This window comes from Tenrec ecaudatus, chromosome 1 (assembly GCF_050624435.1).
Source record: "Tenrec ecaudatus isolate mTenEca1 chromosome 1, mTenEca1.hap1, whole genome shotgun sequence".
Classification (NCBI taxonomy): domain Eukaryota; kingdom Metazoa; phylum Chordata; class Mammalia; order Afrosoricida; family Tenrecidae; genus Tenrec; species Tenrec ecaudatus.
Window position 1 is genome coordinate 156,481,126 of NC_134530.1, and position 17,140 is coordinate 156,498,265.

General features: G+C 43.9%; 1 protein-coding gene across 2 annotated transcripts in view; it reads right to left on the minus strand.

The window, feature by feature from the left end:
• LOC142459093 (neurogenic locus notch homolog protein 2) overlaps positions 1-16,871 on the minus strand; it is a 174,998-nt gene extending 158,127 nt beyond the window's left edge. Inside the window, exon 1 of one of the 2 annotated variants that reach the window (XM_075560299.1) lies at positions 16,595-16,871. In XM_075560299.1, coding sequence (XP_075416414.1) covers positions 16,595-16,667 — 73 coding nt within the window. In that variant the 5' untranslated portion in view covers positions 16,668-16,871. The remainder of the gene's footprint in view (positions 1-16,594) is intronic. The other variant, XM_075560309.1, reaches the window with a different exon arrangement.
• Positions 16,872-17,140: the final 269 nt, after the last annotated feature.

Genomic DNA, 17,140 nt, shown 5'->3' on the forward strand with positions numbered 1-17,140 from the left:
CATTCCAACGTCTCCAGGCCAGACTAGGTTCGCACTGGGTAGTTTCAATAATTGGCTCTGCCCATTGTTCAGATGCCGATGCATTCTACTCATCTTACATGGCCCCCTACATCCCTTTCAGTGATGCGGCCGGAATGCCACTGTCCAGCCGACCAAAGTTCTAATCACTGGAAAGGCTGGCATAAAACAATACTGAGAACAAATATGGCTCGGGGTTGCCTTTTTCTAAGTGACTTTTATTTGGGGGAAAAAAAAGACACACATTCATTCCTGGTCTTAATCTACTAAAGAATTTCTTTTGGGGTCAAGTAGAAAATATGCAGGGAAAGAAATGCTAAACAACTTTCCTTGGATTACAACAAACACAAATCAATGTTTCCCTCTTATAAAAAAAGATTCTAAAAACAGTGTGATTTCTCAGACTGAAATTTTGACAGTCTAAAACATCCTTGTATCATGCAAATATTGTTCAGAGGGATGATGTTATGCAGTGTAATAGGTATGTTCATTTAGTGCACAGATTACTCTCAAATCCACAGTCGTGTTTGTTATCTGTGGGCTGCAGGGTTTCAACAAACATAAAATGGTGTTAATGATTATGATAAAGTGTGCAAGCTTTGGACTCAGGCAGGAGGCGTTCCAGTGGCTGCTCTATGCAAACAATACGGTGGGTGACCAGGAAGACATTCTTCTGCCACTGGTTTTGAACTGCTGACCATGAGGATCACAGCTCCACAAATAACCACTACTGCCCCAGGCCTCTAAAGGAGATAAGTGAATGTGATAAGTAAAACACTTTCTTCTTAGCCATGTCCCCTAATAAACTCTCAGTATATGGCAGCTGTCATGCTTTGTAGTGTGTGTGTGTGTGTGTGTGTTTTCTTCACCCTGTGTATAAGGAGGCATACTGCGGTCACTATGATATGGAATCCGCTCGATGGCAGTGAGGTGAGGAGACGCCTTGGTCTGTTTTCAAACACATGTTCCACATTTATATGTATGGACCGCATCCCAAAGCTGCTGTCCTTAGTCCATACCTCTCTTCTCCTATCTATGACTATCAGCTCTCCATCGGCATTTTGGAAAGACTTAAAATATCTAAGTGCTTTAAGGATATTTGGGTTATCATATGCACCACTTACACTTTCTGTAAACAGTATGCTTACACATGATTATAAATATCGCAGACTATAAACGAAAACTTTTCACAGTGTTCCCACAACTGAAAAACAAAGTCTTAAGATATAATTATAGAGGGCGCAAAAGGGAGTGGCAGGTAAAATATGGTTTACTAAATCTGCAAAGGAAAACGTGGAGTTTCGTCTTAAAAACAAAACAAAACAAAAAACCTGACAACCATTTGGCCAAAGCTGCCAAAACTTGAGAATAAGCAAACTGTCATGGGAAACAAATGTTAAAATATGAAGCGCTGCACTGAGAGAGCGACTCCACCAGCTCTGGCTAATCCAATTCTGAATCACTAATGTGACCAGCCCTGCTGGGTTGTCTTAACTACTACAAAGAAGTCCAGAGGGCCAGGCAGAGGCTCACAGGCAAACATGTCCTCTGCTGTCACTGACATTTTCAATATGGTCACACCTTCCCCTCTCCCCTCCCTATCCTCCCTGATGTTGGTTCTAACACGAACGCTTTACAGACCTCAGAAAACAGATATCAACATATTGACGCATCATTTAAGTGGGAGCTTACAGGAAAGCACACTGGATCAGAAATCAAGAGCCTGCTTACTCAATACTGATTTATAGCAATCCCAGAGGACAGGGCAGAACTGCTCCTGTGAGTTTCTGAGACTGTAACTGTTTACAGGAGTAAAAAGTTTTACCTTTCTCAACGCAGAGCTGCTGCTGGTTTCAAACCACCTACTCTGCAGGTCACAGGCCAACAGATAACCACTAGGCCACCAGGGGTCCTGCTATAAAGATAACAGCCTGAGAAACCCTATGGGACAGCTCTCCTCTGCCCTGTATTTGTTATGAATCAGAATCAACTCAACTGTAGGCCATTAACTGCTATAAGTATTTTGGCTATAAGTAAGTGCTATGTATTGTGACACTGGATGGCATATAATCATTTGCTTGACCATCATATTATAGGGAATTTAGGAACAAGAGTATTGTACCTGCTATTTTCTCAGAACTCTAGCTCTGAAAGTCATAGCATCCATACTAAGCATACCATATAGCCATAAATGTCTAGTTAATAAATACTATACTATAGGGTCACCATCTAGTGAGAGTATATACCAGAGTATGTATAGCAGTGGTCGTTGGTGGTGATATTTTATGTTGTGACTTTCTGTTGCACTCACTTTTCTTTAATCAAAAGTCAATGAGTGGCTGGGTGAGTGTTATTTGAGTTTATACCAAGACAGGATCTTATTAATCACTAGATGCCAGGCAAATCTTATTCATTTAACACTTTACAACTCACTTAATCCTCAGAACAACCCTGTCAACGATATACTGCTATTGTCCTCATTTTGTGGAACAGGAAATGGAAGCAGCGTGTTTAAGAAACTTGCCCAAAGAAACATGACTAGTAAGTTTACAGTCAGACTTTTGTAAGCACACAGGGGCTTCCAAAAAGTTCGTGGGAATTTTCAAATTCAACCTCCTGCTGAGAAACTGCCTTCCTACTCCAGAGACACTGACTCAGAACCTACATTTTAACAGGCTCCCTATAAGATCCCAAGAGTCAGCTGGGGATCTTGTTAAAATGTCGACTCTGATTCAATATTATCTGGGATAAAAAAGCACATTTTCAGCAGGAGGTGAAACTCAATAAACCAGTTGGAAGTCCTGGTAACCCATTCCTTGCTTCCCCACCCCCCCTTGCCCCCAGCTGACCTGTCCCTTTCAGATAACTCTTAGAGAAACAAACAGGAAGGCCAGAAGGCAGAACCCACAGGAGCAAGAATCACCCTCTCAAGAGCCCATCGCTGTGGTCTATTTTGGCTTTAAGACTCTTCTTCTACTAAGGAGCCCATTCCCAATGCTCTCTCAATGCAGCCTGCTTGAGTTGATGGATAGCAACTGAATAAAGTGCTCCTGTCAGCTAATGGTCAACCATTTCTTACTCATTCAGAAGATACAAGATTCTTAACACTTGGCCTATACCTTCAGAGAGTGGGCAATTTTAGAGCTAATTTTCAGCTCTATGTGCATATCCCATAAAACCACGAATCTGTAGTGTGTGGGAGTGAGCACAGGGTATGAAGACAGGCTGCCTCAGTTTGAACCTCAACTCTGCCTCTCATTATTTCTATTATTCTCCTGAGCAGGTTACACACCTCAGTTTCCCCCATCAGCCTCCATATGCCGTACTCCATAAGGCTGCGCTGTGAGGTATAACTGTGGGAAGGTACTTGAAACATCCAAATTAGTTACAGAGGCCCACTGTCAGATGAAGGGGGTTGAATCATGATGATTCCATCACTAACTCTGATTCGCCCCAAAGTCCACAGCTGTGAATCTAAGATCAAATTTCATCACTAGTAAAATGAGTAAAACGGAAGCCCTGGTGGTGTCGCTGTTTTTTCGTGGAGCTGCTAACTACAAGGTCGGCTGTTCAAACCCACCAGATGCTCCAAGGGAGACCGGTGAAGCTGTCTGCTCTAGTACAGATTTATAACCTCTGTCCTACAGGTCACTCTAGTTGCAATCGACTTGATGGCAGCAGGTCAATGGATAAGGGACTCCTGCTGGCACAGGGGGCTAAGCACTGGACTGCAAATGGAAAGGGTGGAGTTTGGAGCCGCCAACTGCTCTACACAAGACAAAAATGAGTGGATTCGATAGATGAGGAGTCACCACTCATAAGGAAAGCACCTAGCAAAAATGACAAGAGTATGTATGTATTCAACAAATAGTAAGATATTTTTGAAAGACATGATTTAAAATGTCTTCTCACACTTTTAAGACTCAGCTCTGTCACTTAGGATGTAGGACTATACAATGGTAAATGAGCCACCTCACCCTTCTGGGGCTCAGCTTCCACCAAGGTTTTGTTCTCTTAAAGGAGACAATTGTGTACGAGTATTCTATGAAGCATAAAGCGCTATGTAAATGGGAAGGCACTCTGGGGGCATAGTGGTTAAGCTAACTGCAAGGTCAGCAGTTCAAACTCACCAGCCCCTTCCATGGGGGGGACAAGATATGGCAATTGGCTTCCCTAAAGATTACAGCCTTAGAAATCTTTTTTTTTTTTTTTGCCTTGGAAATCTTTTGAGGCAGGTTTGCTCTGTCCAAGAGGCGCCAGCTTTGATTTTTTTTTTTTTGCTTTTATGTAAATGTGAGGAGTCTTTAAAGTTTTATTTTTTTTAACTAATTTATGTTAATTTTATTTGCTTGTCCTTCTAAGTACTATCTCTAATCTTTAAAATGTAAAACCTGTGGCAGAGAGACGGGAAGGCAGAGGGAAGCTGCTCTTTCGAAAAGCAGGGCGGAGGCAATGGTTGGGCCAAAGCAAATTAAATCCAGGACAAAGCAGACTCTGAATAAGCCTTAAAGGAGAGTGGCCACCACTCTACCTATGTTTTTAATCACAGCTTCACCTGCTGATTAATCCCATCAGAGCCCCTTCAGAGCATAATAACTCTCTTAAATTCCTCCCAGAAGTGGTATTAGACTTCAGGGTGGGAAAGGGCTTCCTTGTCAAATCTCTTTTCTCAAATATAAATTAAGTTTGTGGAGGCAGCACAGAAACAAAGGACAGTGGACACACACTGGAATCTCACTCCCAGCTGGCAGCCTCTTGGGCATACCTTAAAAAGAAAAGGAAAAAAACCTGAAAAACAAAAAGGTGCAGTCCTCCCAAGAGGCCTTGTTTTTTTGGTTGGTCAGAAATGTCCTTGTTCCTCAGGTCTCATGTTAAATATGGTAATAGCTGGCAAACCAGCAGCCCAGTAAATTCCAATGATACTTAAGAAAGCATTCACATTGCCTGAAATTACTGTGGACCGAGTACGTAAGGCCTGCAGGACTTCAGCAGAGAGCAGTTCGCCGAAGCTCTGAATGTCAAGAGCAGTGGGGTGCCCGAAGAGCACACAAGCTCAGAGAAAAAGCAATCTACTCTTCTTTATTGCAACATTCTTCAGCAACAACATGATCTCCTACCCACTGTGCACACAGCACTGCACCAGGGCAGTGGGAGGTCGGAGGGAGAAATGGAAAAAACAGGTGGTGACCATGGGGTGCCAACACAACAGGTTGATTTAGTCAGTTCCATCCCACAACTAATCAATTTGGTGAAGGGTCAGGGGAGGGAATCTTAGTCATCCTGGTTTTTAGCCAAACTGAGTGACTAGACCACTGTACAGCTTATCATTGAGGTCAAAATGTCAGGTTCAGTAGGGCATGGTGGACACAGCATTAGTCCTGCCTCTCAGGAATGGTACTTTAGATCTCGCCTATGCAGGAAGAATGGTAGCAGACCCACCCCTCCCAAATGTGTCCAGGGTCTTTTGATCGTATATTAAAGCAAGCATGCATTTCCTGGGCACAAACAACTGGCAGCACACTGATTATAATAGTCTGGGCAGAATCTAAAAAGTCGTCACAGAAAAGATCACTTAGTAAATTACATAGAAAGTGACAGAACTCATGGGAAATTGAAGTAAAGGATAAACACAAATTTTTTATCAGTGCTGGTATGAAGTATTTTGATCTGTCCATAGGTACTGCAGAATATTTAACATAGACCAAAGACTAAAATCCTTCATATTTAAAGAGTGTCTTTTAAATCAGCAACAACAAAAATGAACGTCCCGAAACTTTCACTGAGAGAGTATTTATTTGTAATGAATACCTTCAATGTTAACAGACACAAACAAGGCAACAAAGCAAATGAATACAAAGTGAAGATGATGTAACTGCTGCCTGGCGGTGAGGAAACATCCAGTGTCACTGCAACGAAAGACAAATTAAGAAAAGTTCTCTTTGGGCCACTTACCAAAATACCTAGGTGATAAAGTCTGTGCTGTGGAATTGACAGTGTCAAATTCGGCCAATGGAGGTCTAACTTTGTAGACACTACATGGAAAAGAACCGGGTCGCATGTATCAAAAGTCTGACAAAGGTCTCTCTACCCTTTGATGCAGAAATGTCACTCCTGGGGTTTACCCTAAGTAAATAAATACACCTACTGCAGGAAAGATACCTACAAGTTCATCACAGTATTGTTTACAATGACTATAATGGAAAATTAAAATAGGTTTCAGTTTTATATAGCAGATCCTTAAAAATCCTAAATAGGAAAAGATCTCTTACGTATAAAGATGATCCAAACTATTTATTATAGCCCAAAAAATGAGCTTACACTAAATACCCAAAGAAAGGAAAATGGTCAAAACATAGTGAACTTATTAATCAAAATATTATTTTATTAAAATTAAACTAATGAATGTCAGACAATAAGAAAAACACCTATTATCACTCATTTTCAATGAATGAAGGCAGATCAGAAAACTATGAATACCTACATTGAGACGCACTTATGTTTTTCTTAACCTAAGGCACCCTAGTGGTCTAGTGGTTTTGGGTTGGGCTGCTAACTGTAAGGTCAGCAGTTGGAAACCACCAGCTGGTCCAAGGTGAAAGAAAGGGCATTTTACTCCTGTAAAGAGTTATAGATTTGGACACTCAAGAGGGCAGTTCTACCCTGTCTGAAAGGGTGTCTTTGGATCAGCACCTACTTCATGGCAGTGAGTTTTTTGTTTAAGGGTAGGAATAAAGAGCAAAAAGTTATGTATCAAAATGTCAACACTGGTAAGATTGTGGGTATACTTCTAGATTTTTCAAATCTCTTTAAGTAATTTTAAACATAACTACTTAAAAAATTTTAAGTAGTTGTAAAGGTTCTAGAAAAAAATCAACAAAGTAGACATCTGAGTTAATTATAAGCAAACACTAAGAAAGAATCCTGTTGCTATATAAACTCACCTTAAAATGTTACAATATTTATTTTTAGTTATAATCATTTAACTGTATCTCTGCAAAAGTATCTCCCACAGGAGTCACCATGTATTGTTACTTTCTTTAAATAGTAACATATCAGATTGCCTGGTTTACATAGTATGTTTTTCCCTAATAATCTTCATAAAATTTGAGAGTTCTTTAAATATGGTACTAAAGTAAATGTCCTTAATGTTTCCAAATAAAGATCCATGTTTTTATCAAAGAAAACACATAATTAAAACATAATAATCAAAATATATATATCCTCAAATGTCAATGTGTCTGCACTTTCGGAACAAACAAGAGCATGTGAAGGCAGAAAAGTAATACAAACGTTTCTTGGCAGCTTCCCACACTTACCATTTGCAGAAGTTCTACGTTAGAACTATCTAGTTTTGTGACTATTCATATTCAGAGACAATGAAATATATTAGTGAGTAGATGGTATTTAGTTATTCTTATTTTAAAGTTGAACCATACAAACAAACAACAACCACAAAAACGCCAATTCACTGCCATCAAGCCATTGCCAACTCATAACCACCCTATAAAGACAGGGTAGAACTGCCCCTGTGAGCTTCCAAGGTTGTAACTCTGTACGGGAGTAGAAAGCCCCTCCTTTCTCCCCGGGAGTGGCTGGTGGTTTCTGATCCTGCAGTAGTGGCCCAGCACACAACCACTACATCACCGGGTCGTCCTCTTAACGTTGGACAGGTATCCGAACACAGCAACGTCATCCTACTAGGTACCAGACCACTTAAAATTGCTTATAATTGTTGATACTGAAGATGGTTCCAAATGTTCTCCAAAAAAGGAAAATGGGAATGAAAAGGTCAAAACAAACAGGGAGGAAACACAGTATTTCAAATGAGCCTCACCTCACTTGAACAAGGTAGTATATTTTGGAATATAATTATAGTTTTGTATACTACAACTTATGCAATAAGTAAAATTGTATTTTGAAGGATGCTATTTGTTAAGGATAACATATTATTAAGGGCCCAAGATTATGACTCCTATCAAAATATTATGATCATGTTTTTTTTAACCTACAAAACAAGCACACACACACTTTATATGAACAAATATATGTAAGGGTGAGAGAGCTACTCTTAACCCAGAAACAGGTTCTGCAACACCATAGATCCAATCGTCTTTGTGCGGCAATAAGTTCATCTTGCCAATGATGTATTCAAAGAAGCCAGAGTCACTACCTTCTGCCAATATGCGGCACAAGGAACTGGCTTAGAGACCAGACACTGCCCTCGGCAGGCCTCTGAGAAAGGTGCTTCTCTAAGACCATGAGAAGAGAGAGACAGACACATCACAGCCTAGTCAGATCAAGGACACCAAAGCTGAACTAAGGAAATTGACATACTCTTCAAAGGGGCAAGAGAAAGTAAAATGGGCCCCCTAAGAGCTGATCAGTCATGAGCAGCCAACGTCCAAGCTTGTGAGGAGCTGGTAGAGCAGGGTTTTGCCAAGACAAGCTTAAGAGGGTGAGAGAGATGTTAGTATGATTAATCAATGCCACCTGAGGCAGCAACTCTGGGTGTGTCCATAACACACCTCAGTCATGGCCTGGCATCAGAAGTTCCTCCAATTACTGCCACTGAGAGCTGGATCTTTCACAGGAGACATTTCTTCCTTAACTTGTCCTAGATCAGGCTTGGCATCCAGGGCTGAGAAAGAATCTACGCTCTTGTCACAAACCCACTATTAGACATAATAGACACCACAATTTGTGCCAAATATATATTTACACCCCCACCAGACAAAGGGGTCCTTTGTCTTTCCCCCAAGTCAAGTTTTTTTTTCCAAGTCAAGTTATAATCCTTCTAAATTATAACTGAGAAAGAGATGGCAGGCAGCTCAAACAACAACAGACAAGCCCAACAAGGTTGAGTTGGGGTTAACTGCTCCCTGCTTAGTCCCTCCTGATACTACAAGTCAAGTCAGTCTGCCTACAAGAAACTCTTTCAGAGAGCACAGATGAATGACTATATTTGATCTTCTTAATGTGTGCTCATCTGTCTTATCTCTGTCATGATGTCAGCTCCTTGAGGGGCAAGGGCCATGTCTTCTACTTGGTCATTTGTCAACAATTCCCACTCATGTGGAAAAAGAAGGAAGCACACGAATTAAGCATGAGAACAATATACTCCACAATCCTCCCTGACACACTTCTAGACTGCACAGGTTCACAGAAATAGATCGTAGAGTCAATCGCTAGGGATCCTACCACAGAATTAGACAGGCACTTGTTTATATCCATAGGCAGTTCCTGAGTTACAAATGACCAACTTAAGTACAAGCCAGAGGCTCAAACCAGCACTCAATAAAGTCCATTATATCAAAAATTCAGAGTACACACTGGCTCATAACAAACAAACAGGCACTTTCGTGACTTACACCAAAATATTATTATTATTACTATTATATATTACTAAGCTAGAGACGTTTTACTATATCTAAAAGTGTTCTTTAATGTTTGCACACACACAGAGATACACTATCCACTAAGCCAAGCACTAGTCTGACAATAGATATGAATTCTATCTAACTGTTTCAACGTATATACAGATTTAACTTAAAGACAGATTTAGGAATGGAACTTGGTCATAATCTGATGACTGTCTGTATGCAAATAGACTGGTATAATCATTGATTTGCTTGGCTTACTCCAAGTTAGGGCTCTTATCTCCCCACCCCCGCCAGCTTTTCTCTTCTCTGTAGGGCCACCAGGTTATTTCTGCCGCGCAGCTAGTACTTCCCTTGGAAAGAAGGGGTGAGGAGATCATCAGGTGAGCGGTGAACTCTACTGCACCCCACCAGTGACCATTGCACAATGTGTCCCATACAGAGCTCATGAGCATATCCTCTCAGATCAGAGACCACTTCCTTCTTCTGATCAAGGGCAGCCACATCAAGTGTCTTCGTAAGAGCAATCTTAGACCTTTCCCTACTGACCACTCTGTTCTGCTCAGAAGACTCTTGATTCTTCCTTTGTTCTCCCGTCTTTATTCCCCGTGATGCAGCAGTGCAGACTTCACCAAGCATGGCAGCTTGAAACGAGTGCCCTTTATGTCTAGCTATTTGCACTAGCACAGCTAAGGGAAGCCCCGACACCAGATATGTGTTCACGGGCTGACAAAGCAGACATCCTCAAAGGCAGTGCCACTCACCAGGGCTGAGGCCGGAATTCCTCCGTGGATGGTGACACTCTCATACAAACTGGAATCCCAGGCACTATGCTGATGAAGAGATAAGGCAGCTTCTACCTACTTTGCCCGTGACACTCTCGAGCTGTCTGGACTTAAGATAATCTGCAGGTTTAAAAAAGAACAAAACAACTGCACTGTCCTTATGGCAACAGGGGAACAGCTTCCTTCTCTTTATGGAACTAGGCACTCAGCAAGCTCAGGCACTTTCAAGGGGTAACAAGGGGCCTTAGGACCCAGGCAAAGAAATAAGCAAACAAACAAACAAATACAACTTTGCTTCCCAGATTCACTCTACAGTGATTCTAAAGCCTCCCTGATTGAAGGATTACCTGCCTATTTCTTAATACAAATCCCCAGAAACCATTCCAGACCAATCAGAATTTCCAGAACACTCATAAGCATTCTTAGCATAAGAAAACTCGGGGGAACCCAGCTCCCAGCTCTTTCTCCTCCCACCCATGCCCACCTGAGCAGAGTATGAGACACATGGATGAAAATGGTTAACAGCAGTATCCTGGATGGGATCATCATCCACACACCCCTCACTGGGCTTCAGCCTTCTTTGGGTGAGCATCAAATCAGTAATGGGTATGCCTCCTGGATCCTTGTCACCCACACAGGACACTATGAGACAAATTCCTCAGAAGATGCCAATGGGTGCCTATCAGACTGAATAGAGATCTTTCAAAGAGTCAGAGATGCCTGTCTCTGGAGGTGAGGAGCTGTACACGATGAGAGGTGTTAAAATGGAAAACAAAAGAGGCAATCACTTGAGAAGGATTTTGTTAGAGGGTCAGATTCAGCAAGGGACGGTCAGAAGAACTGGATGAATTTTAAAATTCCTTCGAACACATGAATCAAAAAACTTCAGCTGCCCATTAATAATAAAAGGGATAGTATAAAAGTCTGCAGGTGGGGTAAGCTTTCAACAGATCCCATCTCTTCCGAGAAGAAAGGAGCTTAGAGACACACCCCTGACTCACCATCAGCCTCTCCCTACAGAATGTCCCAAAGGTCCCAGAGAGGGCAGGGCAGGAGTCACAGGTGCTATGATCAAGATCTGCGGCTCAGCTGGCTCCGCATGCTGGGCACATACATAGGGGCCAGACAAGGGATGTGTGTGGCATCGCACCTACCCTCTGTTAAGGTGATGGCTCACACACTGTAGGGTTCCTATGGCAATTTAATTTATCCTGTCTTGCTGTTAAGGAATCCTGGTGCTGTAGTGGTTACTGAGTTGGTCTGCAATCTGCATGGTTAGCAGTTCAAAACCACTAGCCCCTGCAAGGGAGAAAGGTGGGGCTTTCTACTCCCATAAACATTTAAAGTCTTGGAAATCCACATGGAGGTCACTATGAGTTGGCACTGACCAATAGCAGTGAGTTTTGTTTTTTGATGGTTCATTTTTTGGTCTTACTGTTAAAGAGGTTTTGTTGGTGGTATTTGTTTTCAGCGAAGAGTAGTAGAGGCAAAAATATTTTGCTAAAATTCACAGTCTTTTAAGTTGGTACAAGTTTGTAATATTCCAGTTGAAACTGCAAAATCTCAACAAAATCCTGAAAACAAACATAAATCGAGTTAACTTTAATCTTTAAAAATATTATCACAATAAGGCCAGAAATGGCCAACTTAGAATAAGGTGTAGCAACTCCAAGCAAAATAACAGAAACTGCTGGCCTAGTAGCCTAAGAAGCAATAGAAACAACACAAGTAAAAGGCAGGGAGGGGGCGGATGCCAGTGCCTTTGAGGTTAGATTCCAAAGTCAAGGTAACCTTTTAAATTGCAGAAGTGATCAGACACACACACAAAAAATCAAAGTGGCAAGTTTTAATAAAACACCTGGGGAGGGGGAAAGCTGGTGTTTCCCCAAATGAAAGTAAGCAATGGTTCTTGCAAAATCTATTTTTAAACTGTCTTAGAGCTTCATAGTAGTTCAAGGTAAGAAAATAACTAGAAGCAGTTACTCAATTGAACTAATGTTTACTGAGGATCTATTACCAGGGTGGGGTAGGCGGCATTAGAATGAACACATAAGTGAAAAAACACAATCCTCTCAAACGCACACCGGATACTTTCTAAGTGTTTTTGTGGACATGAGCTCATTTGTACACAGGATCAAAGTGGAGGTTTCACTGATGGGAAGGCAAGACGGGCACTGAGTTGAGGACAAGGCAGATTCTAGTCTCAACTCTGTTACTGGCTCTTATGACTGTGGACAAGGTACCTGATTCACAAGAAAGACTCAAACAATATCCCTTGTCCAAGATCACAAGAGCAATTAATAACAGACTCTGAGAAGAAATGATGGCATTCTGGCTCCAAGCTAAGGAAGAAAATCAGGGTAGAAACAAACACCAAAATGCCTTTTGGTTTCAAGACATTTGCAGAAAGAGAGAAGACGGAGAATCAGGAAAGAGTGGAAGGAAAGGTTCAAATTGTGGCATCAGTTGGCTATCAAGGAAGGAAGTACTTAGATAAGGAGCGTCCTTACAATATGCCAATAAGGAGGCAAAGTTTTCGTCCATTTCAAAGCTATTAAGGAAAACTAAAGGGTCCCAAAATGAAAGGTATGAATGAAGCCTAGAGATGAGAAAAGAAAAAGGGATTTCTAATATCACTCAAATAGATGAACTAAAAACCAGTTGTCATTGAATCAGTTTTGACTCATGGTTGTCCCATGCATGCGAGAATAGAGCTGTGGTCTACTGATTTTCCAATGATTCATTTTTCAGAAGTAGATTGCCAGTCTCCCTTCTGAGGTCCCTCTGGGTAGACTCAAACCTCCAATTCGGGGGGTTAACAGTTGAATCCTTTAACTGTGTGTACCACCCAGAGACTCCTCAAGTACAGGAGTCCTTCTAAAGAGACAAGAGGGAGCCATGGTAGTGCTGTCAGGAAAACACTGGGCTGCTAATCACAGGGTCAGCCATTCAAAACCACCAACTGCTTTCTGGAAGCACTGGAAGCTTCCTACTCCCATACAAATATATAGCGTCAGCAATCTAAAGGACACTCAGTCCTGGGGGGTGGCTGTGAGCTGGGATGGACTCACTGGCAGTGTGAGAGAGAAGAGAGACAAAAGGGGCTTGTTCTGCCTGGAGAAAACAAGAAAAACATGGCAGTAGGTGCTACAGCTTTCATGTTAGCCATTTTAAAATTCCTTGAAAGTCAAAAACGTTAAACAGAAATATGGTTGACTAAGGGTAAGTTTATCCCAGAAATTATTAAAAGAAAAAAGGTTCTCACAGACACCTGAAAGCAGAAAAGTGGACTTGAGTTAAGGGATTCTCACCAGGCTACTCTTATCAGAATTACCTGGATTCCCTGGGGACAAAAGCCACACACATTTCTCAGACCTACTACATCAGAATCCATGGGTATTGCGCTTAAAAAAATCATGCCAGCAGGTTGTGATGCAGTTAGATTTGCTCTGCCCCAATCCTTGTATGGAAGGAGAGGGAGGCCAACCTGGTCTTTAGGAATGGCAACAGAGAGTGGGAACTAGAGCAATGCAAATTCTGTGGGCAAAATAGAATTTCTGTGGGTGTGATATTTTTAAAATGTATTATAAGGCTGCTTGGACGCATCCAAGCATATCCCACTGGTTTTAAACGTGCTCTGAAAGGTCCTGAAGTCAGCAGCTACAATCCAGGTAAACCCCAAAACTGCTTCTGGAACTTAAAAAAAAAAAAGCCTAGGAAAGGAGCAACAGTATGGTAATGAAACAGTGGTAATGATTTTTCTAAAAAGAAAAAAAAATCAAAATACCTGGTAAAATCAAATGGTGACAGGAAGTCATTACTCTCCTCCCACCCACTCCCAGGTCTAATAAATAATACAGAAATATTCAAAAGAAATATGGAAAGGAAAATTAGGTTTAGGTACATTTCATTTCCAGCTTATAAAAGAGAAAAAAAGTTGGGTTTTTTGTGTGTGTGATTTTTGAAAAAAAAAGGAGAAGAAATTGGATGAGAAAATCAGGGAGTCACTTGCCATTGCAAGGCACAAGAAAACAGGAGCAAAGGGTGGTCTGGGATAGTTGTTTAGGCAATCAGACAGATGGGTTGACAGCTCCTTGGCTTAAGAACTCATTGATGTTTAAATTAACAATTGGCCTCAAGCCAAATACAGGACCAGCTCAGAAGGTTGGAAGGGTGTGTTATAATTGGTACCTTCATAAAACACAATAACAGATTGGGAAGATCCAAGAAGCCTTCACTGTGAGAGTCTGAGGAGATTTAAGATTTGTACCAAGAAATTGGTTTTGATCTCTTCTACTGCAGTAGTTTAGCACTCGAAGAACACCTGTCTAAATCAAAATGTCTAACTCTCGTCCTCTGAGCTAATATTGACTAACACTCAATTTACCCACCTAAAAGCTAATAAAAACAATACTTCACCAGTACAGGTGTATAAAGGAGGACACAGTTCTGTGCACTGAGGTCTAGAATGAGACAAGCCTCATTTGTCACAGTCATTCATTCCTGACATCAGTCTGATGCCTTCACACTTACTTTTGCAAATCACTTTTCCATTATATTGGTTATTCCCTGGAGATCTCCAAAGCAGATTCTTCCTTTAGTCCTACTTCATACGTGAGGAGACTACAATTTCTGAAGATTAGATTATTGACTAAGAGAAGTTAATCGTAGACCAGACCTGTAGACTAGCCTATTGTTCCTGACCTTTCTGTCCTGATCTGCATTTACACTAATGCTTCCACTTAATGGAAAAGAGGGAAGACAGAAATACCAGGAAACACTTGACTGAAGGCTCATCTACTTCTGAAATTCTTAAGGGCCTAATTAGAGTTGCAGAGAGTCCAAGAAAATATTTGGTATGAATAAGGTAGAACTATGTTCTTAGGAGGAGGAGGACGATGAGGGTCCTACTCCAGGAAAGAGTAACAGCCTTGGAAAGCCACAGGGGTAGTTTTCCCCTGTCCTGTAGGCTCATCGTGAGTCGGGCATCGACTCATTGGCAGTGAGTGAGATGTGCTTAGGTGATAACTAACTTGTTCACCTTTAAACATCTGTGACACTGCCTGCCAACAAAGAACAGAGACCAACTTTTCCTGAAGCTCAGCATCTTAACCTTTTCTCTGAAGAGACCAAGCCCACATAGATATAAAGTAAGATCTTCTTTCAGATTATGCTCAGGGGAAAAGAGCCCTTTTGGCTCAATAAACATGCCCGAGCCACCAATTACCGCCAGAAGGGAGAATCAAAAAAATAATGAATGGCCCCTTCCCTAAGAGGGCTCTCTGAACACCTTTTGAGTGCTAAGGATTTAATATACATTATGGTCAAGAATCCTTTTAGCTAGAAAAGTTCGTTTCCCTTTCACGGATAAACTCATCCGGCCGAGTCGAATTTGAACGCAGGATTGAGCTGAGCTATAAAGCCCAAACCCTCTGTCCTAGACAGTCTTGAAGAAATCCGGAATCTGAGAGTGAAGTAGGGTGATTAAAATATGATTCAGTTTCCTTTCCTTGGTCCAACTGGATTCAAAAAGCCGGTTGTAAATAGCCAACCATTTGGAAGAAAAGGAAGTATTTCGAGTCCACGTATCCACTTTTCCTCACCTGCTCCCGCGCCCTCCCCGCCGGCCCCCTCCCCTCCCACCGCAAGCCCGAAGCAGCAGCAGCAACAGCAACGTTGCCGCCAGGTTGGAAGAGTTGGCGAGCGTCACACCACATTCCTGAGGCTGGACACACAGACGGAAACGGCACCCGAGCTCCGCGCCTCGGAAAGAATAACAGCAGTTGAGATTTTTTAAATCATGTGGCTCAGCATGCAGCCGCTCCAGTTTCCCGACTGCGCCTGCCATCACCCCGCGAAGCCGCGACAAGTACACCCGACTACTCCTCGGGAGCATCGGGCCGGAGTGTCCACACCGTGTCCCCATCCCACAGCCCCGACAGCCGGCAAACCGGCCGGGCGGAGAGCCTCCCTTACGCAAAAGCGCCGGGTGGCTGCGAAGGTGCGCGCCGTTGGGCCGGGCGGCCCTGCCCCCGCTCTCCACGCCGGAATCTGGCATCCATTCCTCCGCTCAGCCCGCCCGCCCGCCCCCGGCCAGCGCGGACCCAAGGGGCAGCAGTGCCCTCTCCCCGGGCGCCGCGACCCGGCCGGGAAACGAGTCTGCAGGCTCGCTGCCCGGCTCCCGCCGGCAGGAAGGCGTGCGGAGGCACCGGCCGAGGGCGCGCCGAGAGGGGGCTCGAGGATGCACCAACTTTGGGGAGCCCCGTGGCCTCCCGCGGCCCCGGCGGCCGAGCCCCGGCCCGCGCCTGCCCTCGGCGGGGAGGACCGGCGGGGAGGGGAGGCAGGGTTCGCCCCGGATGGCCCTGGCCCGGGCGAGGGCACGCGGGGGGCAACGCCCCTCGGGCCCAGACTCACCGTGCGCGGGGGCCGCGCGCCACAGCCAGAGCGCCAGCAGCGCCCACAGCCCGGCCGGGCGCCGGGCGGGCATCTTCTCGGTCGCCTCCTGCGCCGCCGCCGCCCGGGCAGATCCACATGAGGAGGGGGTCCCTATAGAGGGGCCCCCAACTTCTTCCCCCCGCTCCTGGCGCTCACAGCCCCGCGCTGCGCCCGGAGGCTCGGGCTGAAATGCTTCGACTCCCTCCCCTAGTCCGCCGCTCCACCACCGCCTCCTCAGCCGCCACCGAAGTTGGGCTGAAACTTTCTCGAGAGTGAGCGAAGCGACCTCGTGTGTCCTTCCGCCTCGGCCGCCTCCGCCCACCGCGAGGCCCCGCCCCCCTGTCGCCGCAGTCGGTCCGGCAGCCGTAGGCACCCAGGGGTTTCCCGCAGGAAGAAGCGCCGGCCAAGGCTCCGCGCGGAGGGATCTACTACGAGTTGTTAAACACCCCCCCACCCCCTCCCAACGCCGCCGCACACGCCCATCTCTCCCCCAGCCGCCGGGTCCCGACGCGCCTTAACTCCCTA